At 45.8% G+C, this 24,781-nt stretch overlaps 4 protein-coding genes and 1 long non-coding RNA gene across 5 annotated transcripts in view; 3 read left to right on the top strand and 2 right to left on the bottom strand.

Annotated features, from left to right (window-relative positions):
• LOC120955150 (1-acylglycerol-3-phosphate O-acyltransferase Pnpla3-like) overlaps positions 1-24,781 on the top strand; it is a 209,451-nt gene that overhangs the window by 24,752 nt on the left and 159,918 nt on the right. The gene's annotated exons all lie outside the window — the stretch shown is intronic.
• Positions 1-24,781, top strand: part of LOC120956844 (mRNA (2'-O-methyladenosine-N(6)-)-methyltransferase) — a 218,602-nt gene that overhangs the window by 84,984 nt on the left and 108,837 nt on the right. The gene's annotated exons all lie outside the window — the stretch shown is intronic.
• LOC120957448 (lipase maturation factor 2-like) lies at positions 1,652-7,103 on the top strand. Its single transcript, XM_040379661.2, has 4 exons — positions 1,652-1,995; positions 2,164-2,457; positions 4,684-5,759; positions 5,832-7,103. Exons 2-4 carry the CDS (start codon positions 2,301-2,303, stop codon positions 6,669-6,671), a joined length of 2,073 nt encoding a protein of 690 aa, XP_040235595.2. The 5' UTR covers positions 1,652-1,995; positions 2,164-2,300; the 3' UTR covers positions 6,672-7,103.
• On the bottom strand, positions 10,277-12,398 carry LOC120958280 (uncharacterized). Its single transcript, XR_005752024.2, has 3 exons — positions 11,890-12,398; positions 11,644-11,817; positions 10,277-10,787 (listed from the first exon to the last, which is right to left on the bottom strand). It is a non-coding gene; the product is annotated as an uncharacterized LOC120958280 (long non-coding RNA).
• On the bottom strand, positions 22,935-24,715 carry LOC120957838 (uncharacterized). Its single transcript, XM_040380227.2, has 2 exons — positions 24,030-24,715; positions 22,935-23,969 (listed from the first exon to the last, which is right to left on the bottom strand). Exons 1-2 carry the CDS (start codon positions 24,243-24,245, stop codon positions 23,361-23,363), a joined length of 825 nt encoding a protein of 274 aa, XP_040236161.2. The 5' UTR covers positions 24,246-24,715; the 3' UTR covers positions 22,935-23,360.

Genomic DNA, 24,781 nt, shown 5'->3' with positions numbered 1-24,781 from the left:
ATGAAGCCTACATAGACTTCTAACTTTCTGAGCAAAAATCTATATGAATGGTCGTGTGATCAGATTCATGGGTATCAACACCAATGACCATTACTCAAATCTCACTTGCTTCAGTGCTGGTAGTTTACATTGGAGTTTAGTATTTAAACAATCGTATCGCCGTTATAGTCCTAGCGATGCATCTTCAATGCATCACCATACTTCAATGCGAAACCATACAACAGTACAGAGGAAATGAGAAAGCTCTCATCGAAGCGATGAAGCTCAACTGGTTGGGGTATCCCACCAACAGAGAGCGCCACCAGCTTTTTCGCTATTTTAAGAATGCATGAGTCGTTTGCCGTCTGCTAAACGAAGTCTTTCTATATTCCGTTTAGGTAGAGAGCTTGAGTCGTTTAGAAGCCGTTTAGTGGTCGTTTAGTGGATTTGTAGCACTTGTGTGAAGCTTTCATTTTAAATAAAACACGTTTTCGGTAATCCACTCTAAAATGTAACAAGCAAGTTTTTCGTTTGGCGCAATCTCGTAAATATGACAAATGAAAAGGTAAAAACAGTTGGTTTATAATTTATAAAAAAAAGAGATTAGTAAAAAGTTGTGTGCAATTTTGCCTACGCACCTCTCTGTTCTTATTTTGTCAACTGGGAATCCAGCACATGCTTGAATTTTGACAGCAGATTTGTTGGTTGGGTTTTGATGGAGTTGGCTTGTTGTGTTGGTGAAGTTTGTTCTAGGCTTTGTCCGCCTTTTTCGTTCATTTCTCCTCAACTCGCCGAGCCGAAAAGAGTTTCTTTCTTGGGAAGAATATTCACTTCATAACTTCGCGTTACTTCTATCCAGGTAAGAATCTATCCATATGTAAAGGAGTCCGAAATCAGCTCCATGTGGATATTATTATAACAATTTGTTCTTCATTCTCTATTTCTTCGCAGCCTCACCGTGCCCAGTGAAGACGATCGGTGTAATATTCTCCGTGGCGTGAGATAATGGCGTACCAGACGAAGGCTGCCGGAAACATTCTACTCTACCAATCTGATACATTTTGTTGCCGTACCATGGAGCGCCCTGCTACGAAAGCAGGCGGCCTTCTCGTATGGCAACAAAATTATCAGAAATTTAAGTGGTTGTTTCATGACGATGATCCACATTACTTTAAGGCGCACGAATGCTGTTAAACATAGCGAGAATTCGAAGGAAAATGAACTAGATTTGGAACTGTACTGACATGTGAATTATGAAATGAAATTGTGTGCGCAACTGCTTTCTGAATTGTGAAGAAGAAATATAAGAATTTAGAACTGAATTTGTCCCCTTGTTGTGTTGGTTACATTGTAGTTAAGATTAAGATGGTTTTGAAGGAGAAAGAAATGGAGGAAAATGGATTGTTCTTGTACAGGTGAGAATCTATTTCGATTGCGTCGGCATTAAAATCACGGCTTGGGTTGTCCTCTTTTTTCCATGGTTGTTCTGCTCCGGGACAGAAAGACGCCGCGCAGTACGAACCATGTGGTTACAGGTAGCCATAGAACAAATGTGCACTTGACTAAAACCATTTCTAAATGGTTGATTAGATAACGTGCGCCTCTGGCCAATAGCAATGGCGTTTGTCAGTCCGTCCTGGGGGGGGCCTTTATGATTGAGCAGTATTGTATTGCAGTTCTTGTCCATTGCATTTTAAAGTATCAGCATTACCATGAAGCCGCGCTGGCGTCCCGCGGTATCAGGTTACCGGCTGATGATTATCAATCGATACCACCGGCATTGGGGGCTGGCTCTGTGCCCGCCGGCTCCAATGTATTATGAAATTCAGCCGTCCAAGCGCACGCGTCCCATTTCCCGTCCAGCAGTGACTTGGGCCAGGTGTTTCTAAATCCTTAAACATTGCATCCGAAAGTGAGCAAATTGGTTTAGTTTGTTAAAATTTCGATCCAAAAAAAGGTTTTGTTTTTCAGAACAAGGAAAAAAAGTGACGCCATTCGCAGTGGGAGAGTTCCCTCGTGAGTTCCCGCGCAGTGAAAAAGGGGGTTTAGGTTATGTTTTTGTTTTGATTTTGTAGCTGGTGTTCGCTACGTACCGAGCAAGCGCTTGGTGGCTCAGCGTCGCAATTTGTTGTGTTGGGAAAGAATGTTTTGTATTGTGTGTAACTGAAATGTATTAATTTTTAGGCTCATCGAAACACTGGCTCAACGACAGACGTGGTGCTGTGAATTCGCGAATGTTTGCCGCAGTGTAGGCAATTTTGGATGCTGCTGCTGCTGTAAATTTGTGTCATAAATCGTAACAAAACACAGTTGCAAGAAGCATGGAGCAGGCAAAGGCCAGAAGTGATAAAAACCACGACCCAAGGCCACAGCATGAAGATGAGGTTGGAGATGTGCCGCGGGTGCGAAATTTGCTGCTACGCTCGATGTGTGCCGTTTACCTGATGGCTTTCGTGAGCTTCTATTGTCAGGCGGAAGGTAAGCAATAATTTCAAAGGAATCACGAATGGAGAGCAAGAAAAAAAGTACGGGTCTGTTGTATCGATTTCATTTCTACCCGGTGCTTTTGTTATTCTTCTGCAAAGATGCGAATGTATGTGTATGCTCGACCGTGCGGTCGCTCACTTTGGCTGGAAAGAGAGTGCCCAAGTAACAAATTGAGCGAAAACGCCAAACGGAAACGCTTCGGCTGAGAAAAACGCTTAACTTAACGGGCGGTCAGATGGTCGGCTCGTTTTCGTTCGTTTTTGGTCGCAAAGCAGTGAAAAATAGATTTCTCATGAAGGTGAACAAATTTCAAATATAAATAAATGATAGTTAAGTTATTCTTTTGCATTTAATGATACGAAAGTTAGAATGTATCTATACAAAAGGAGGATTAAACAGCATTGAAGGCGTTCAGGAGACATTAGATAATTCATAAAAATTCAGTATTTTAATCAAATTATAAGTACATGTATTCTCCGATATACGTTACTAATGCGAACAGCGTATGTCCAATATTAGTGAAGTCGAATTTCAAGGTTTTCAGTCGAATTTTAGATAATTTTCGTATAATTTTACTTGAATTGGTAGGTTTTAGCCACTGAATTTGCTGTTTGATCTGATATCAACTGAAGATTACAATTTTGTACCTTATAAAATCGTTTTTAAAATTTGATGAAAAGGGCATTTATATTGCATTTTACATTTGATGGGTCAAATCGGTACAATTTGCTCCAACAACTGATAAAGTTATAAATTAGCGTATAGCAAAATCGCGTATTTCGAGTATGGCGTATATCGGAGAATACATGTAATTATTTTAGCAAATGAAATTTATGAAATTTCATGAAAAGTTCCGGAAGATTTTTTTCTTAAAACATATCGCATATGCGTTTTATTTCTGCTAAATGCACTTCTAATCGTCTTCAATGCGTCTACTGACGATTAGAAAGCGTTTAATGAAAATTTATTGGTTGTTGTATTTATAATCAGTTTAACGCCAACGGCAATGAAAAGATTGTAGTAACATCGTAAAATTCGTCTAACGAACGCAATTTTAACAGTCATGTTATAAAAGGATTTTTAGCTTTACAGACGTGAGCGGAATAGCAATAGTGATTAATTTATAAATATTTCAGCTTTTTTAGGTATCGGTTCATACAAAATTTGAACCCAAGATGGACATGATGTTAGACAATGCATTTGGCGGCTATACTATGCGACTGGTGCCGTACAACACTATCAAAACGTATGGAGTTTCGAACAAAAAAGAATCGAATAGTCAATGCTAATTCCTTAAATTAACTTCCATTTAACTTCCATCTTTGCTCCAAATTCCTCGATTTGTGAGGTTTAACGTTGTTCGCCCAAATACATTCTTCGAAATGACTGAAAACAAATTCCACTTACCCCTCTCGCAGGGATAAGCTGTTTAAACAGTGCTTTGAAACCATCTCAGCCAAGTGGTTAGCCACTGTTCGACTGTCTGTAGAGGGGTGTATGTGTTTTAGTAATTGAATTTCTTGGCCCAATTTAATACGATTCAGTGTCTCCTACTTGTACCAGTGGATCACCGTAAATTAGATCGATTTTTTTTGTCAATCGTCAGGGTCAGAGAAAATGATGCGATTCATTCCTTCCTACGTGCTAGAAAGAAAGGTTCATCATCTTCGGGGGTCGCGCCTTTCATCTGGCCTCTCCTGTCTGTCTGCTATTCAGCCAGCCACCGAAACGATGACCGGGTCGTCAGCACATTAGGAATTAGAAATCAATGATGGCAAACTATGACACAGCCTGGGCTCCTTGGAGGGAGAGACACGGCATTAAATGATGCTGTTGAAATCGGGCCCTTTGGACCGTGTTCCTTAGGGTATGCTGAAATGGATCTACCGCATCTCAGCCATCATCGGCAATTTGATTCCTTCTCCCACGAGCGAGACGGGAATGCGAATGCACAACAACAGCGAGCGATGATGTAATTTAATTATCGCTCAATTTGAGAAGAAAACTCGCCGGTAATCGATTCCTGGCGTCTCGGTTGCACAATCCCAATCGTCATCGTTCGCTGGCCTTTTCGTTTCGGACCATTGGAGACGGCGAGCGCGACATGTCCGAATCCATTAGAGCGCTTCGATTAATCTCAGATTCCGAACCCCGCCAAACCCGGTGGGACCGGACTGTGCTTTTACCCGCGGATTCATCTCTTCTCCTTCCCCACAGGACTGTACGGCGATGGGGGCATTCTGCCGGCGAGCCGCATACTGGCGAACGGCACACTGAAGGAGCGGCTCAGCCTGCTCCAGCTCGCGCCCTTCGTCGGGCTGGGCCACGGTCACGAGGCAATCGATTTGCTGTGTCTGGTCGGCGCTACCGTCGCGTTCCTGGGGCTCATCTCGCGCGCCCACTGCCGGCTGCTTAGCTTCATCGTGATGTGGTCGGTGTACTTCTCGCTCGTCCAGATAGCACAGTCCTTCCGGCAGCAGGCCGACCATCTGCTGCTCGAGGCGGGCTTCCTGTGCATACTGCTCGCGCCGACCCGCCTCACCGACCGGCGGCACCCGATGGAGGCGATTGCGCTGCTGCTGCTCAAGTGGCTCGTGTTTCGGTTCATGTTCGCATCCGGCTCGGTGAAGCTGGCGAGCGGTTGCCCGCTCTGGTGGTCGCTGGACGGGCTGAAGCGCCACTACGAAACGATGCCGCTGCCGACGTCGTACAGCTGGTACACGTACCAGCTGCCGGACGCGTTCCACCGGGTCAGCACGATCTACGTGTACCTGAGCGAGCTGGTCGTGCCGTGGCTGTTCTTCGCACCGAGCCGGACCGTGCGCCGGTTCGCCGTCTGGTGGCACGTCTTTCTGCACCTAAACATTATCGGGTGCGGCAACTATGGCTTTCTGTCGCCGCTCGTGCTGACGCTGCTGGTCTCACTGCTGGACGACGAGGACGAGCTGGTCGTGTGGGTGCAGGACCGGCTGGCGGTGGACGACACGCGCCGACGCGCTGGCCGTGGAAGGACGGCGGCACGCCAGATGAACAGCACAGACGATGCGGCCGACCGTTACGGTGGCCGGCTTGTGAAAGCGATCAGCGTGCTCATGGTCGTCGGTTCGTGGTTGTGCTTCAGCGTGGGAGTGTCGAAGGACGACGGACAGCTTACCTTCCAGCCAACCTTCACCCAGGACCAGTACCTGAACGTGATGCAGACGATGGTGCGGGCGGCGCCACTGCTCGTGTTTGTGCTGCTGGTCAAACAGTTCCTGAAGCTGCTCTCCTCCCAGGACAGTGTGGGCAGTTTGGTAAGCGAAAGTTGTGCCGATAATGAAATAAACAAACACACACACTCACATTTAAATGCCTTTTTCCCGCAGGCGGAAGGTATGCGTCAGTTTTCGAAAAATCTCGGCCTGCTCATATCGACAATCGTCGCGTTTACCGTGTTCTTCATGTCGATTGTTCCACACTCGCGGCTGCTTCCGAGCACGGCCGTCACCTCGCCGGTGATGACACGCGCCTACGGCGGCCTGCACAGCCTGTACGTGGTCAACCAGTACGGCCGCCACCTCACCAAGATGCGCCCGATGCGCCGGGAAATCATTCTCGAGTACGGGGACGAGCTGAACGGTACCTGGCACGAGTACGGCTTCCAGTACAAACCGTGGACGGTGGAGCGGGCTGCCTCGCTGCCGTACGGCTGGCTACACTTTCCACGGTTCGACTTTAAGTTCTACGATGCCGCCGGCTCCAAATCGGACGCCCAGAAGTGGATCTACCCGCTGGTGCAGCGGCTGCTCGACCACCAGCAACCGGTGCTCGATCTGCTCGACAGCCGGCACGTCCCAGCGGAAGCGCCGCGGTACGTGCGCACCTCGCTGTACCGGTTCGCGTACACTTCGTTCGCCGATGCGGCCGCCGGCGGGTTTTGGACGCGCGAACGGCTCACCGACTACTTTAACGTGTTCTCCCGCGAGGATGCGCATCTGCGGGACAAGCTGAGGCAGATGAACTTCCGCACGGCCGCCGAACAATCGGCCAGCGGTGGTGGTGGTGGTTCGTGGAACTGGTTGCTCCGTTGGCTGCTGGATGCGGTGCGTCGGTTTGTGGGAGCAATAGAGGGCTCCTACTTGCTGATAGGACTGTTCGTCGCCGCTGGGATGGTGTTATACACGCAACAGCAACAGCAGCAGCAGCGAGTTGGTCAGTCGACTTAAGTGGAGTGGCACAAAACAACACAAAAAAAGAAATGCCAAAACGGTGTCAATTGTAGTCAAATTATTAGCAACAACCCACACACACACACAAACACACACAAAGCGAGCGGAAAGGAAGGACATATATGTACACGCACGTGCTAGAGAGTAATCGCACCACACATGTTGCACCATACGGAAAAGATCTCACCTCGTCTTCACTTCCTGTTGCGGAGCGTTACCGGACAGCCGTTTGTATCCTCCCGGGTGGACACAAAGGACGATCCACCGCTTTCCAGTAGATAGAGGGGCTGTGTTACTGTGCAGTCTTGCAGGCTGTTTTCTCTATCTCCCTTGGCACACACACACACACATGGACTAGATTCTAAGGCAAAGAAGTGCAAATAAAGACACATTATCACACAATAAAAAATCCGCAATATCTCAACATGATCAGGTGTGATCGGTTCGTTTTTGCTTAGTTAAAAGCCTCCATTTTTTTTCGTTTCCGGTTGAACAATTTTGCACTGTGAAGGAGTGAATGTGAAGTGATTTTTCCTTCAGCGCACACACACACACACATCCGGTAGATGCCAAAAATATCACGAGTAAATACGGGCCAAACATGACGGGTCAGCAGAGGCCGTCCGTTTGTTAGAGACGTAGCGTTTGCATTTTTCATCAGCTTCCGACAGGGCCGAGTTTTCGTACCGTGTCCGGTACTGGGGGGGGGGGGGGGGTCTCTGAGCTACCGAATCGCAGTCCGAACCATTAGAAAGATTTGTTAAACACATCGGCACAGCGGCACTACGGCAAACGGTATTGAACACCGGGGGAGGGTAGGCACTGGAACAGCAGGTTCCCCTCTCCTGAAGTCATGCAGCAAATTTGAGAAAATGGAACTATTCCGGCAAGCTCTGGTGTGGCGCACGGGGAGGGGGTTCTGCTGCTGCACGTTGCATCCTTATCCCATCCTTTATCGCCGGCCCAACCTCCTGACGTAGGTAAGCAATAATTCATAAGATCAGAGAAGCTCGGTGCGATTTTTCTCCGGAAAAGTGCATGCTACCCATTGTCGTAGATTTAAGCGTCGTATCCATCAGGCCTCTGTTGCCCGCGCCAGGTTTTGGGGAGGCAAGAATGGATGGTGCCTCAGAATCGGAATCGGTTCACTTGCTCGTCTGCTGCAAACCGGAAGCGTTTGAAGTGTGGAAAATTTATAGATACGGGGGACGGCGATTTCTTTCGCTTCGTTCCCGCCCTCCTTTGTGGCATCGGCACAGATGCTTCCCAGCAGCTGGTATCGTCATCATCATCATCAGCCATCCAGCTTGCTCGGGTAATTTGCATTTCTTGTATCTCTGTGTGTGTCTGCATGCAACGGGCAGGGAAGCAAGCAACGAACAGGTAAGTGGGAGAGCGACGGCACAAAAAACCTCGAAACTTGAACTCGAAGAATTGAAGGAAGGGAGCACTGTGCATTTTGTGCTGTGTGTCCGTCGTAGGTCGTCGGGCAGTTTTCGGAAATGTGGTGCCCGGCCCGGTGTGATGGCGGATTGATGGATGGACGGATGAATAATTGACCGATGTTGCAGTGCCGTGTTTTGCGGATGCATTTTTGAGCTTCAGTGTCCAATTTTTTTTTAGGGGTTTTTCTGCAATTGTGGTAAATGATTGACTGGTGGATACGCTGTACTCGATCATCGTCCCAGGGATGGGAGGGTTCGTCATCTTGCTCGGAAAGATTATTTTTTAATGCCACACACACTTACCCCGGGATGAGCCGAGGTCCGTGAAAGTGTGAAAGTAAGAAGCAATAAGGAAATGGCAGCTCGGTACTTATCCCACCGGAACTTGTAGCAAGTGCACAACAATCCCCATTCGTCGCCTTGCACAGGGACGCGCACCCAAGGAGGGGCCCCGTGCTGAATCATCGCTCTTGGGATTGGGGTTTGCTTTGGATTTAAGTTTTGCCCGACCATGTAATCCCCTTGCTGCATGGTTGCAAGCCTGAGGGTGGGGGGAGGGTGGGGTTCAAACGGCTGGAATTTAATGCATTTGCTAGCACCGTTGTACCGTGCAGAAGACGGTTGTTCGACGCTCGGCTACAGTGCGGTGTTGCGGCTACGTACGGGGCTGCTCTCTCGAGCGTGAAAAGATGTCTATCTTGGTGCGAGGCGTTGTCATCATCGTCGTGGTCGCCTTATCCGCTAATACCTTCGGTTCCATCCGGTACAAGGAATCTGCATTATTTCAGCGGTGTTTCATCGGCTTGGATACGCGTGTGGGCCCGCACGGTTCACCAAACGGGGTGGTTTTGATAATACGGGACGACCGAGCGAATTGCGATGTCACGGTTGCGGTTTTCCCTCGGCACCGGTGAGACCATCTTCGGATCAGTTTCTCGCAAAGGTTTCGGTGTCGTTAAGAAGCGGATGGTGATGGCGGTAGGATGCACTACGTTTGTGAAGTGGCGATGTCATTAGAGGTAGAGGTGATTGACAAACAGCAAAATGGGTGAAAAGTGCAATGAAAACAAAGTTTTAACTATCATTCCGGAGAGAGGAGTGCTTTGCTTCCCTTGTCAAGATATCATTAATGGGAAAAGGAGTTTTAATTTAAAGGTAAAAAGAGCCACAGAAATGCATTTTTCTCATGGTTTTCAAGGGGCTGGATGGTAGTTATTACAAGAAGTGCTACATTAGTTGGATCCATGGAAAATTCACAGAACTCCCAAAGAGAAAACAAACAACTGAACATTGAAGAACATTTGAAGTTCTCAGGAACATTGGAAGCCTTGGACTTTTTTGTTTGAAAAACAAAACTGCCATCTCTGAGAACTTGAATGAAATGAAAGAGTCAACATGAACCGTCGTATTTATGTCCATGAAAGCCGCTTTGGTTTAATATGGTGTTTGTGTGGCGTTTTAAAAGGTTTAAAATTAAGACCTAGTAAAACCTAACTTTAAGTAATATGCTTTGCTCCAGGCTCTACTCAGATGACTTCTTCATTTTAGATCCAAATCTATTAAATATTGCGCGACTCAAACGACAGCTTTCGCTGTCCACTTCGCGATGAAGCTGTTTTAAGACTACCAGGACATTACGATAAAAGTGTCAATGCTCCTTTCAAAATTGGTCAAAATTAATCTGATTCTTAAAAAAACATTTCATGCCAAAGAGTTGGAGCTTTGAAGTCACCATGAGATTTCTTGCAATGTCTCAAATTTGGGATGAAAGATCCCATTTTACAGATGGTCATCTCTTCCATTTCAATTTAGTTGTCCCCTTGTCTTCTGTACAGTGTATACTTCTGGAGGTCTGACTTCAGTGATAAGAGCCTCAGAACAGCTATGCTGATTCTCTTCCTTTGAATGCGTTAATACCAGAATGATTCCATTTTGAGCAACTATTTGACTTTCGAATTTTTAATCTTCAACATTTGTATTGCTCACTTCCACTGCTGTATTAGTTTTCTTTGTCGGGCACAGTGTTTATATACTTAATTAGTTCGGTGAAACCATTTCGGAAGAAAGTAAGAAGTATAAAACAGCGCTCACATGATCGATTGAAGGGAGTTGGTTTGAAAGCACTGATAGAAGATCTACAAGTTCCTCCAAAGACAATAGATATTTGGTATAGAGGGGACAAGCCCATCGATGTTCAACGATATAAAGTAGTTTAGGACTCCATCGCGCTTAAAGACCAACTAAAAACTGAAAAGAATTACTTCGAAACCGTGCAAGCAATTGAAAGTAGCTATAATTCTGAGGTATCAACTTTTCTTTTCCACGGAAAATATGCATAATGTTAACCGTCTTTCCTTACTGGAGCCATCAGCCAGAAACCAGCGCGTTATTACTTAGCAACATTAATTCCGACCGGAAAGATTCAGACGAAAAGTTTCACAATTTTAGGTAACATCTCATCCCACTTACCATTCCCGTGCCGGCATTCCAAGACTGCAAAGTGTAGTGTTTCCATACGAACAAATTAGCCCATTTATCGCATTCCGTTTTGGTTGTTAAGGATTTTGAGGCATAGCTTCACTCTTTCGTCTTTCTGCCTTCCGTTGAGACAAATGCAATCCGGAAAGATAGTTTTCGTGCGAAGGTAGCGCGTCAACCGCATGCATTACTGGAAATGAAAAGCAACACCCACAGTAGTAGTAGTAGTAGTGGTAGTTTACAGTAAATTGCTGTTTGTGCAGCACATAATGGAAAAACTTTCCGTTTGATTCCAGTTTTTGAATTGTGTTAAGTTTGGTGTAGTTTAGTTGAGCGGAACAGAGAGAGAGAGAGAGAGAGAAGTAAAAATTCACACACAAAACCAAACCCGCAGTAATAATCCAAGACGCCATCCTGAGCTTTCCGACAGCTGGTACCGATGGAAATGTACATACACACACACACGTTCGCTTTTAAACGATGCCGACAGGCGGATGCAATGAAACCTTCTGCGAGATTGCATTTATAGTGCACGAGAAATGAAGTGCAAGAAGTTAGCGTTTGCTTTCTTTGCGGTACAAATTCCATCGCTCATCCGGTTCCTGTGCAAACATTTATGCATGTGTGTGGGTAGCTTCCGTCGAGGAGGGTTCCGAGGAACCGAGGGTGGTATCTCCGGTCTCGGGGCGACGAAGGCATTTGCGGCGTATCCGGCAGAAATGAAATGTGTACCGGCGTAAGCGTCACACCGGGTTAGAGAGGGGCTGGCAAAAAAGGCATAAAAATCCCCGAAGAAAGTATGGCGCAAAAGGCGGCCCCGAACGGCACAGCTTTCTTGATGCATTTCTTGATTTCCGCCCACACGGGGGAGGCCGTGTGCGTGCTTGTGTGTGTATCTACATGTTCGTATAATTTATCTCTCTGACGGTGTGGCGAGATGCACTTGCACCGGGCACGCAACCACAAACGCCTGCCTGCCTGTGTGTGTGGGACGTTTTGTTGAGGACGTCTCGCTTTGCGTCGTAAAGACGAACGTAAGAAAATACCTCGCTCCCCTTTTTAAAAAGGTACTGCAGCACGTGCAACAACAACAAGCCGGAGGGGGGCCGGGGATTCCATCGGTGACGTTAAGCTTCCGGCAGTCCGGAAGATGTGTTTTGTGCTTTTCCATTCCACTACTCCGGATCATGGCACAATGGCGCCGAGGAGCCGACAGCAATCTGGAAGTAGGAGAGGGAATTTATCTTTCCAGATCGTGATTCGTAACAACACGGTGAGCGCAAGATCCTTACCTCGCGGTGGAGTAGTATTCGGGCCCCCACGTCTAGCGCGCCTTTGTCACTCACACCGAAACTCGTTCAATTTCGATTTACACACTAACGCGCTCGCGTCAACCACAATGCTCCTCTTCAACGCCCAACAAAACAAAACAGCACTATCACACTCCGTCTCGGAAGATGCACAATACTTTTTTCTTCTTTCAGCAGTTCACTCCCCAACACCGGAAGTATCTAACAGACGAGGAATAGACTGATGTGATGGATCGTAACACCGGAAAGAAGATGTCCCCGCGTACACTGCTGGTGCATTTTGTAGCACAATGGTCCCTTTTCTTGTTCGCACGAGGATAGTTTCCAATGGTATGTTGATTCATCTCTTCCACCGCGACAAACTCTCGGCTTGCTCGGATGCTCGGATCACACTGCTGACAGCTCGTTAGCTGTATGTAAATGTCACCGAGACTGTTTCTTCACCTGCCGGGTGTGCCGGATGTGTTGCAGTCCTAGGAGAATTTGGGATATTGGTGACTTCCTTGGCGGATTTACAGGTAAGTCGATAGAGAATAGGAATAGAGAGACTAGCATTTGTTCAAACAAATTGAAAAAAATATCTGTTTTAGCTTTGTCTTTAGTGTTTTTTTTATTTAGATTGGATTGCGAGGCGACAGTTGCCTCCCCTTGCTATAGAATACATTGCAACTAACTTCAAGCAAGTGCTAAATGGAAACCCTTCCAGTTCTTTGGGAAAGTGTTTACTAATTCGGTTAAAACTTTCCCTCCACTCAGGCAGGAAGCTAAACTTTCCTGTGTTTTAGCATCTAGCCCAAGAACGACCTGTTGCTCGTTCGTTCCGAACAGTAGAGTGCCCTCGGACGGAATAGTGCCACAGAAAAGCATCAAACATTGGAAAATCGTGAAAATTGACATCACCAGGCCACTAAAAAGCCACTCGAACGTGGCAGAACCGAGAGCTTTCACCCCCCGGGGGTAAAGGTCGTAAAGAAAAATCTTCTACCATTAAACTTTACAATCTCGCTCCGGTGCAATCCGGTGCCAGTACGAGGGGAGAGGGCAAAAGTTTCGCGCTCTACTTCCATCCAGCACACTCAGGATGACTGAATTATGATCGAGACAGTGCAGTCTGCTGGGTGATTTTGTCGCGCTGTGGTTTAAGAGCTTTACAAGTTTTAGAGCGCAAACGTCCTCGGTCAACGTGATTCCGGGGCGGTCACAATGGTGGGAAATTATTATTTTAAGACTCACTTTCTGGATCGCTAAATTGACACTCATAATTGAATTTGAAGAATGGCCTCGGGACGCTAGCGCTCGCACTCTCTTGATGTTTTGCTCCCTGTGGGTTGTGTTATTATCGCAGTTTTTGAGATGATGAATCATTACGATCGGCAAAATTGATAGCTTTGCTATAAATCCCGGTCGGTGTTATGAGCTCGGAAGAGTGCACTCTCCGCAAAAGGAACTCTCGCGCGCACATAAAACATGGAAAGGTATGTAAATTTAGTACACCTTTTTCATGTCAACCGCTGGAGCGCATTGTTCTTTTAACCTATCAATTCTCATAAAATCTCAGCGTTTTTATGATACATTCCTACAACCTGCTCGTTTGTGGGTTTGTGGGAGCAGCACAACTGGTCGTTTCGTTCTCCGGGGAAGAAATTGCTGACGAGCATGCCCGTGTGCCCATGTCTGAGTGCCAAAGTGCGGACCATATCAACGGTGCGATGATAAGCGAAGGACTACTGTCGTGGCAGAACATCACCATAATGGTGGTGTGGACGGACCGGGGGACCTTCAAGCCCAGCCCAATGGAACGCAATTGTTTGCAAGATGGTGCGAGATACTCCGGTAGCCTGATGATAGCATGACGGTGCTCCCGGACTTGACTAAGTGACACAACGACGACGGTACAGATGGCGACAGACGGAATGGCTTTTTGATTATTTAACATGCTAGCTGTTTTACACATTATGCTACACGTGCATGTATGTGTGTGATTGTGTGTGAGTTTATCTTCATTTTCACCTGTTTTATTTCGCATCTCCGGGTTTCGGGTGATGCCCGTTTTGGGTACCGTTTTGCACCGAGTTGAAGGTGTTTCGGTTGCGTCGGTTGGGCCGCTCGGTACGGAAGAAGGCGGACATGGCAACGCGTCACTGAGAAAACAACGTACGGAAACGATGCTGTGGCTGTGTTGCCCTTTCTACCTCGCCTACCGTAGCATCTTCATTTTTCCTTGTGAGTCGGGCCGGAATGGGTGTGTGAATTTATTTGCTGTAATTTGCATACTTTGACGGGTCTGCATGCCAAACCTAGTACCACCCCGGGGGCGCGGTTTTGTGCACCGTTTCGAAGAAAATCGAAGGAAAAGTGCCAACAACGAAAGCAGGAGAGAGTGTGTGTGTGTGTTATCTCTGCGTTGTAGTTTTTGTTATCCTCCCAGCGGGCTCGTTTCAACTCCCTGCTAGTGGTACTGTTTTATTTGTGCCGGTCCATCTCTGTATCGTCATCATTATGCTACACGGGCTCGTTAGACGGTAGTAGGTATTCCACTATTTTTCTGCTCTGGAACAGGAACTGGTGCGTAAAAGGACGCTTTTCTCACACTATTTTCGTTACAGTGCATCAACTGCTTCCTGTTCTATCCACGTTAAAAGCAAGGTCTATTTGTATCTTTTCAATTTAAATATCCTACTAAGAATACTCGACGATGGAATGTTTTTTGCATATTTTGCACCGTCCATCTTTTGCTTTCAGATATCTTTCTTAGTCTCAATTTCGTTTCATTTATTTATCAACTTCTGTATTTCTACAGTTAAATGTATTTCTTTTATGCTTTTTTTATTATTATGAATGATTTTCTTTGATCATTTTATTGTGTTGTTGTATTTTTCTATTCATGTACTATTACATTTATTACCCACGCATTTCTTCTTCTTCTTCTTCTTCTTCTTCTTCTTCTTCTTCTTCTTCTTCTTCTTCTTCTTCTTCTTCTTCTTCTTCTTCTTCTTCTTCTTCTTCTTCTTCTTCTTCTTCTTCTTCTTCTTCTTCTTATTCTTCCTCTTCTTATTCCTTTTTTATTCTTCTTCTTCTTCTTATTCCTTTTCTTCTCCTTCCTTTTCTTCTTCTTCTTCTTCTTCTTCTTCTTCTTCTTCTTCTTCTTCTTCTTCTTCTTTTTCCTTTTCTTCTTCTTCTTCTTCTTCTTCTTCTTCTTCTTCTTCTTCTTCTTCTTCTTCTTCTTCTTCTTCTTCTTCTTCTTCTTCTTCTTCTTCTTCTTCTTCTTCTTCTTCTTATTCTTCTTCTTATTCTTATTCTTCTTCTTCTTCTTCTTCTTCTTCTTCTTTTTCTTCTTTGGTACAACAACCGAGTCAAACCCTGCCTTTCCATTAGTGTGCTTGGCTTTCAGTGTCTAATTGGTTATACGGTTTTTGGTTTTACGTATATGGTCACGGTCCATTCGAGGTTTGAACCGATGACGGGCATTAAGTCTGCGAGTTGACGACAGTACCACGAGATACTTATTTTTCTTCAATTATGATTATGACCAGATTGGTCCGAAAGGTAATGTCGGTGCAAAAAAAATGGACATTAATGGTACCATCCATAGCGGAGCGGCACGAATTCCAAACCTATAGTAAATCCTTCCGAGCACGGACTCGTTTCAAGACAACGCGCATTTCCATCGAAGTCCAGCGCCAGACAGCACCAGCCCCTTTGTGGCAGTGACACTATTTCGTCTGTTAGCTTTGTGTTTGGAGGAAGTTTGCTCGTCCATCTAACTGTAGCAGTGTTTTTCTCACTCTACAGAAAGCGTGAGAATCAGTTGCGAGAAGCATCATTTTGCGTTGAAGTCGTCACTACTATGCAGCATTTATTGTTTCATCGCACACTTTCTGCTTGAAACGTGACATGGAATGTTATTTATTTCGCAGTTTCTGTTACGGCTTCTTTAGAAAACTTTGCATTTGAGGCTTACAGCCCCAGGTATCATTCTGTTAGCACACCGTTCCTGTTTTCTATTGCTGGCGAATGGATAAATTGAAAGCATTTGTGGTGAATGATGACAAATGCTTCTTGTCGTTTAGAAAAACACTTTTGTACCTGTAGTGTCTAAAATACCACAAACATTCGACATGTCTATCTACTTCACTACTCGGCTAGTCATTCAATGTGCAATGCACCGTATCCTTTTAGTGTAATTGCGTCGTGCTTTGTGTATTCCTAGAAATAGTATCTTGTTTTTTCATTAAGTAACAAAAGCTAATTCTACTCCTCAAGGTAAGCTGCGGGTTTCTTTCTTCCGCCTTTCGACGATACCTTGGTTTGCAAATGCCGCTAAACGCTTTGTACTTCTGCGAAGAAAGGGAAACTCCAGTTAGCGTTCCATTACCTTGAGTTAGACGAGAAAATGTGATTAATACCTGCGAGGCTACTTTCCTAATTACTTGCTGTGCAAAATGTGCGTTCTTCTTCTTCTCTACAGTCTCATCTGTATTTGCATTTCAAAGGCAAGCAAGCGAACGAGTGCGACACCTTTCTTCAAGGCACTACGGCCGCTACACGCACCACGGCCACCATTGCGTTGTTAGTCTACGCTTGCAAATGCACGCGCAAAATTTGCACCATGGTTGTTGGATTTTTTTTATGTGAGGTTTTGTTTCGTTTCGTTTCGTTGGTTAGGTGTCTTAAGGTAGATGTAGAGAAGCATTGAAATAACTTGAACCACAAAACACACAGTGGCAGCTTGCTTGAAGCGAACGACTTGCTTGCAAGTGGCACCGGGTTGCCCACCGGCAAAGTTGCAAATGGCCCAAGATAAACGGAAGAACGTGACTAGGGACGCAGTCCACTGTCGGTTGGTCGGAGCTGTTGGCGCCCGTCTGGACGTGAGACCGTTCCCAACGCTCACGCCTTTCGGTCAAATCTCGAAACTAACAGAGCACCCCGTTCCATTTTTGGTTAGCATTGTAGTAAACCCCAAAAGAACAAACCAAGAACTAACGCATTCTTAATCCTCCTTAAGCAGCCGTCGGAAGGCGTTGGTACGGTAGAAAGATTTCTCTTTCCTTCTCCAATATTCCGCCGCCGCCCAGATTGTTGGTCCAAAGTTAGGTTACGGCCGCACGAAAGTTCACACTTTCTTTTGGGTGTCGCACGTGCTTGCACTTTTTTCTTGTCTTTTCGAAGTTAGAGGACCAGTCTACAAGTCCACCAAAACCAAGTGGTGCAGGTGCACTTTTGGATGCAGTGTGCTCGGGTGTTGGCTCACGGGCGTAAGTAAATTGGGATCATTACCGCTGAGTGGTGGCCGTGTGTGTGTGTGGGATGTGGGATAAGAATGGGCGCGTATGTATAAACGGGAAGACCCGGCAATTCTTGCATTCTTCCTTCTTGCGCGGTTAAGCGGGCGGTATTCCTGCAAGCGTTCTCTAATCCCGCTTTTAGTGGTCTTCAGCTGGGTGTGGGTTAGAGAAAGTGGGAGAAGAAGAGTGAAAGAGAGTATGTAAGTTGGTTGGCCAATTTCAGGACCCTGGCGGACCGTCCCTCCATCGGATCCTTCGTCGCTGGTGGATGGAAACGACACCTCATAAATTATCAAGATAAATTACAACACTCACTTTCTTGTTTCGGGTGGTCGTTTTTTCTTCACACGCCCTCCTTTACTTCGCACGCTGGAAGGCGCTCGTCAGGAGTGCGATTTTGGTCCTAGGCTTTGAGGTTTGACGAGGAAAACCTTACTGCTGAGCTACTGCTACTTCTACTACTACTGTGCGATACTTCCAGTCCGTGGAACGAGAAACAGTGCACGGTAAGCTCTCTACCGTCGGCCGGCGTCTAGTCAACTTTACGCTTTTGTTTCACGAGCCCGTAATCCTTTATGACAATTAACATAAAGTTTTGCAAGTGTTTTGCTCACTCTTTGCGTTGTGTGGTGTGGTATTCTACACCTTGGAGGAAGTGGTCGTAAAAAAGACGAAGCGCCAAGAGATTTACGGTAGAATCTTTTGGGAGGGAGGTAGCAGCAAACGAAAGCCACGGCATTAAACGGAAAGAAAGCGGATGGGTGGGTTTGAGGAGCAAAGAAAGGAGGAAGAAATGGTTTACCGCAAGGCCGTTGGATGCTGCTGCTACTGCTGCTGCTGCTGTGGGGATCGTGGTAAGATAATGTCTGCTCACGGCTAGGACTACGGCTGTTCCGACGGATGCGGTCAGTTGGATGGTTCAATTCAATTAAGCTCGGACCGAAAGCTGACAGGATGGCGAGTGCCTCTGGGTCGTTAGATGAATGGTTTAGTGTGGCCTTAGTGGGCCCGTTCCCAGCACAGACAGCTCACTGGTCGAGTGGGGAGGGGACGCGTAACGGTGTGACATCATGCATCATCATGTCGGTTTTGTGATGATTGGCCGTTCGGTGTAGAGATTGCGCTTTTGTTTTGCTGTACCTCGTGGGAGAGTTGTTTGCGAGTGGATCTGTTTATTAGCCATTGATTATTAGATAATTACACTGGTTTCGGTTGAGCAATGAAGTCCATTAAATTGCTAAGGAAACAATGAGGAATAGTTATTTTAATTCAAACGGATTAAAAGAAATTAACAGCCTGTAGAATCTGAAACAAAAGCTTGGATTAGTAGGATTACTATTAAATATACTCCCTAGTCAAATCTGATAGCTGAAAAAGATTAATTTGTAAAATGTAGGAAATGATCCTCGTCCGGTCTTTTAGAAGCCGGCCATTAAAAAATCGATTTTTCATGAATGTCCAGTAATGTGGGTTTTAAAATGATGTTCTAATTTCCAATTTCTACGAGTATATCAAGATCTAAGCTTGAAAATAATGACATTAACTGTTGTATGGGAATATCATATAGATAACTGATGAATCAAACATGAACAAGCGTAGCTCCAAAACTACTAAGAAACAATGGAAAACGGTGATATTTGAATTGTTCGAACTACACCGGTCACGTGTTGAAGTCAGTGTGATCTGGATCGTAATCTGGAGCTCAGTCCTGATCTGACTCCGGTTATTGTTAGTTTGATTCCGACTTCGTCAAAACCGGAATCACTAGCTCCGCCCGAAGTAGGAGTCATTCGGAGTCATGGGGGTGTCGTCCAGAGTCGGATTTTTCATCTTTTGCTTTCTCTGTGCTCTTTGTAAATAGGCTTTTGCTTCTAAGAGTAGCGCTTAGCGACGACAGCAATGCTTTGTATTATCATCCTTGAACCGGCGATCCCCAACCCAGACACTCACTGACTCTCGTTGATTCTGGTACATTTCGACTCCGATCGACTCCGGTCGACTTCAATGCCGGCTAAGATTCCGGACGACTCCGACTCCAGATGACTTTGAAAAACTCCAACTCCAGACGACTCCGACTCCGAATCCGGATGACTCAGAGAAAGGGTCCGACTCTAGACGATAATGCTGGTTGGAACTACCTTGCGGAGTAAATTTTTGAAATTTTCGGAGTCGAATCGGAGTCGACTCCGGATTTTTGCCAACTTTACCCCCATCACTAGTGCTGACAACATGAGGATGCAGGAGTATGATTGACAACATGAGATTCAGTTTCATGGTATGAATTTCAGGATGCACTATGTCAAAATTGCGAGCTGTAGCCTGCGGAATTTTCACTGCCGTTTGAAGCTTGGCTGAAGTTTGAGCCTATTTGCTCCTTTAAGACATTGTCCAAATCTTGACGAATCTCTTCGGGGTTGTATGAGCGAGGGAAAATACTTGAACACATATGCACAATAGAAGAGAACATCGTTTATTCAAAACTTTGTTTGTGCTCTTTAATATTTAGTACACTAAACAGGGATTGCCTTTGAAGCACTAGACCTAGAGAGAATGATACCGTAACAGATTAGTATTTTGTGTAAGTTGCTCTCGATTCCTATCACCTTGATTACGATGTTATTCTTTGTTTTGAATGTTTAAATAGCAACTAATTAACTATGTAAGTCATCAATGGGTTTGGTTGTCTGAGCGTTATAAATTGCCTTATACTCCACACCAGTACAGTCATTCAAGTCGTTCGATCAAGCTAGATTTATACTAGACTTTAAACCTTTCGATGACCATGTTACTAAGCCATGTATCTTCCCTGCTACGCCAAGGGAATATTTCACTGAACCTCGGTAGAACGAATTGAAAAAGCAAGCAATCTGTTGCCGTGCCTCAATATCTCAGCTTTCATGTTAAACAATTTACAGGAAAAAAGTTAAAAAAAACTGCATCGCTCTCTCTCTTTAAATTAATCACCCTTGCAAATGTTTTCTCTCCCACTTGCCTAAGCTACCATCTCCTTTTGTGCTGTAACATTGTTACAGCAAAAGGACAGCAAACAACAGCTCCATCATTCCCTTCAACAAGCGTTTCGAATGAATAAATTTCCTGTCGCTAATTACCAGAAAGCAGCCTGGTTATTTTGCTGTGTTTGTATATGTGTGTGTGTGCACTTTCGTCTCGTCTGTGCTTTTCTGCCACCCGGCCCAGGTTTTGACAAATGGAACGTTTCCGCCTTTTCCCGCGGTGTGGCTCACTTCCATCGATCAACCTCTCGCGTTGGGTTGGGTTTGCGAACGGACAAGCGATGCAACACATTTGCAGCACCCGCTGCACACAGCAGCAGCAACAGCAGCAGCAGCAGAGTAGTGTTTTGCGTCGTGTTCTCGAATTTACGAAACAATCATTAGCTTTCTCTACCGGTTGGCTCTCGGGGGTTTGGCGCTCAGGAAAGTGTTGTTTGGGGTGGTAATTTTTTACTGCTGCTTTTTCTTTTCTTTTTGTCTTCTTCCAGTTCCAAAACTTTCTCCATTTGCGTTCCGGGGAGGGGGCGGTAGGATGGAATGGGCACCAAATAGAGGACATGCTGTTGGTTGCGCATCGCAACGTCTGGTCCTGGGCCCTCGATGCACGATGATGCTTGAAAGTGGCCACGGCGTGGAGACGCGGCGCAGAATTAATTGGTAAAATCTGACTTGGCATACTAATGCGCCGTTGTCATTAGTTTTGATTAAATTTATGAAACGAAACACACAAGAGTGCTTCCCCTTTGTGCTTGCTGCCCACTTTTTGGCGTTGGCTTTGGGCCTGACTGGCCTGGGTGGCTCTGGTGCTGATGCTTACACAGATATTTTATCACCCGGCGGTTGGCAGCGTCGGGTTGGATCCAACAACTCGGGCAGCGAACACAGGTGTAAGGGCGACAGCAACGGGTGAGCGCAGCAGGAGGGACAGCTGAAGGTACTCGTAAAAATGGCCACAACTTACGCGTGCGAGCGGCCGTAGTCAAAGTGCTGACGAACGTCCTCGGGGGCCGGAAATGTCCTCTTTGCCAACTACCGAAGGGCGTGCTGCGTGTTTAGCAGGCGGTGCCCCCGGGGCGGTATGTTTTGTCATGCCGGTATCCACTTCACCCGGATGGATTACACACCCCTTTGGGCTGGCACACCATCGATTGGCAGACAAACACAGTGCTGCACGCACGATAGTCACACGTTTGTCGGTTGAGCGCACGATAGAGCTACGGTTCACGCCCGCCCTCGTCATCGTCGGTGCCTTGGTGACAAAGGTTTTTAAAGCAAACAAGTCCCGTCCCGTTTCTGGCCCTTCCGTTTGCCTCTGTGACAAGTCGTACCATTCCTTGCCGTTCGTTGTCGGGTGTCGGTATGAATGTAAAGTTTTGGTTTAATTAATTTTGATAGGTGTACAAGTGCGTTTCCTTTAGCTTTTCCGGCGTTGCAGGGGCCGGCTGCAGCACGTGTCGACTATAAGCACGACTCGGGTCGAGATCGGCATTGGAGTGCATTGGATGCATGGTGTCGGTGTGTCGATAGATTGCGTGATTAATTAAAGTCATACTTTTATAAGGCGTGCGTGAATGTTCATCTGCATTATTTTGTTTCCTTCTGTTCGCTGTCCCGTAGTGCGTAAATGTTATGGTTTGATAATTGAATAGCACATGCAAACACGTGGTACGGGTGAATTGTTGCGCTCTTGATTGAGGAAGCAGAAATGACAACACAGGAAACAAACGATGGAACAAACGAGTTGAATACATCGGTGAGAGGATAAATTGAAGTATTCATTTATTATTGCTAAACAAAAGGTTTATCTTCAATATTACCTACGTACATCTTATTGTTTTAATATTTACATCTACGAAAAAGCGTAAAAAAAATGCAAACATCCCAGCTGTGATTTATACTATATACTTATAATTTTGGGGCGGTCCCGTGGTACAGTCGTCAACTCAAACGACTCAATAACATGCCCGTCATGGGTTCAAGCCTAGAGTGGACCGTCCCCTCGTAGCAAGGATTGACTATCCGGCTGCGTGGTAATGAATTTAGTCTCGAAAGCCTGTATAGGTCGGCATGTCCGTGTAGGACGCTACGCCAAATAAAAGAAGAAGAAGACTTATAATCTTATTCTTACTTACTAAATTTGCTCTAATGTATCTTCACCGTCTTATAAACATGCAGTTCTTAAAGTTCATAATTCAAATGTCTGCTATTTAAATTAACTTTGTTCTCTATTATGAAATTCAGGATTTTCCAAGTCCGTTTTGAATGTAAACATTGTTTTTCACCGCGTGCAAGAAGCTATTCTACATCACGCTGATATTTCATCATAATGCTTTTTAATTTGACCTGGAAGAAGTACTATTGCCTATACATCTTACTTACTTACTTACTTACTTATCCAGCCTATACATCTTACAAACTGATAATTACTAAATATGGAGTAACTTCTAAGGTTGCGAAAAAAGCTTCTTGATTTTTGGACTCAAGCTTTAAAACAAGTCATTGTTGCAATGTGTAGTACTAGGAAAAACATGAATGTATTAAAATCTATAGTTTTCATCGTGTAAAAGACATACATTAGCCTTTTTAAAGTTTTGTTGTTATATGTTTGCCATTAATCCCTTAAATATGAAATTATTTTCTAAATCACTCATTTTAAATGACATGAAGTGACTTTCATCCTGGTCTATTTTCACTGTGCATTGGTTCTTGGTTCTTGGTTTCAATACAGAATCCTTTGAGTAGATGCTACATGGATAACGCATAACGCAAATTTATCGCACCGGGGTATGCTTCCTTTCGTTCGAATTATTATCAATCCATGCAGCACATCATCGCCAACCAGCTATTGAAATACGGTACATTTTCTTTTATTATAATCCTTTAAGAGTACATCCGGGTTGACTTGTGGCAAAGTGCATCGTGTTTTCTTTTGCAGTTGTTGTTGGTGCACTTTTCTCCTATTGTGCAGCTTCTCGGAACTCGTAAGCAGATGGAATCCGATTTAGATACCGAATAGAAAGCAGTGCTGCATGTTGAATGGATCGATCCGGAACCGGTCTTCAGTCATATCGTTTCACACAGACACGCCATGGCACATGTGGATGTTGAATACTGACTTTTATCAATGCTGTCACCGTCCTTTCACCCCACCTCACCGCCTGCCCGCTGATCGATGGGATTGGCGGGATCGTTTCTCGTCCTGTGCCTGCTTGGCCCTGCTCGGGCCTATCTTCAGCCACTGTTCGCACTTCTTGCGCGACACTTCCAACCGGTGCCAGGGCATCCGCTCGCGCAGCAACCACTCGAACCGCTCGTCCTCGTACAGATCGTACTGGCCCTCGGTGATGGGGAAACCGTTCGGTTCGGACACGGCATCGAGCATACGCCACACCCCGGACAGGGAGTCACGTTCGGCCGGCTCCAGGGCGTCCTTCGGTGCAGCTGGCGGTGGCGCTTTGCGTACCCGCCGTTGCTTGCGGCGATGCTGATCGCGCTGCCGCTTCCTCTCGTCCAGATGGTACTTCAGGTCACATTTGAGCAGCATCTCATCGATGAAGCTCTGAAAGGGTGGACTGAAGCCACCGGCATCCTCAAACGGCATCTCGGCGCTGAAGGGTAGGTCTGGCTCACTGTCCGGGGGTAGAATTGGTTCCTCTTGCTCGTGGTCAATTTCTGCGATTAGCTGATCGTAAACCTCCCGGAACTCGGAGGTGAACTGATTCAGCAGCATCATATCGTCGCCTTCATCCTTCCCCACTGGCTAGAGTAAACGGCAAGCAATTAGATTATAAAGATGCGTACAGGAACTCATTACGCTTACCTTTTTGCGCTGATCCAGCAGGATGTAGGAATCGTCCAGATCAGAAAATGGTTCCGATAGGGCACTGTCTGTAGCATCGCAACCGTTATCACGGCGGGAACCGATCCCGGGCAGCTCCATCACCGAAAGAGGCCTTAGTATGTGAAGAATGCTGTCGGAAAATGCCTGCCGGACCTCGGGATCTTCACTCGAACCGGTTGCTTCGTACGCGTCCATACTGGTGGCACGCTGGAACGCAAGTGTCTCGGTACCCAACGGCTTCCCAAAACACTCGAATCCCGGAATCCGTGCCCAGCTCAACGCTGGGTTAAGTTGTTAGATCGATAGGAAATGGGCACGGCAAGCACGGTGTCCCAATGTGTGAGCGCACATGCCCAGCAAAGGGGAAAGCAAAGGCCTGGTAATGGTGGTGGGAATGGCGGATGGTACGATTGATTTGACCCGTTTTTGTTTTTGACACACAGAACATACAGGCGTTTTTTTTCGGGGTAGCTGTTCGGGAAAGCAACAATTCGGGAAATGCAATGGATTAAGTTTAGGTTGCGTCTTGTGCAGGGGAGAGGGGGGTGATAGAAAACTTGCACGTGTGCAGTTTTAGAAGGAACAAAGGGAAAAGTTTGTTTTGATGGGTGAGATGAGGTGTCTTTCAAAAAGTTTTCTTCAAGAGGTGTATTCATGTAAAAGAGTTTATGAAGTTGTTTGGTTCACTTAAAATTCAACACTCTTCATCAATAATTCAACAGTTAGTACAG

This window comes from Anopheles coluzzii, chromosome 3 (assembly GCF_943734685.1).
Source record: "Anopheles coluzzii chromosome 3, AcolN3, whole genome shotgun sequence".
In the NCBI taxonomy this organism is placed as follows: domain Eukaryota; kingdom Metazoa; phylum Arthropoda; class Insecta; order Diptera; family Culicidae; genus Anopheles; species Anopheles coluzzii.
The sequence above is the reverse complement of the archived record's forward strand: the minus strand, read 5'-3'. Positions and strand labels throughout refer to the sequence as shown.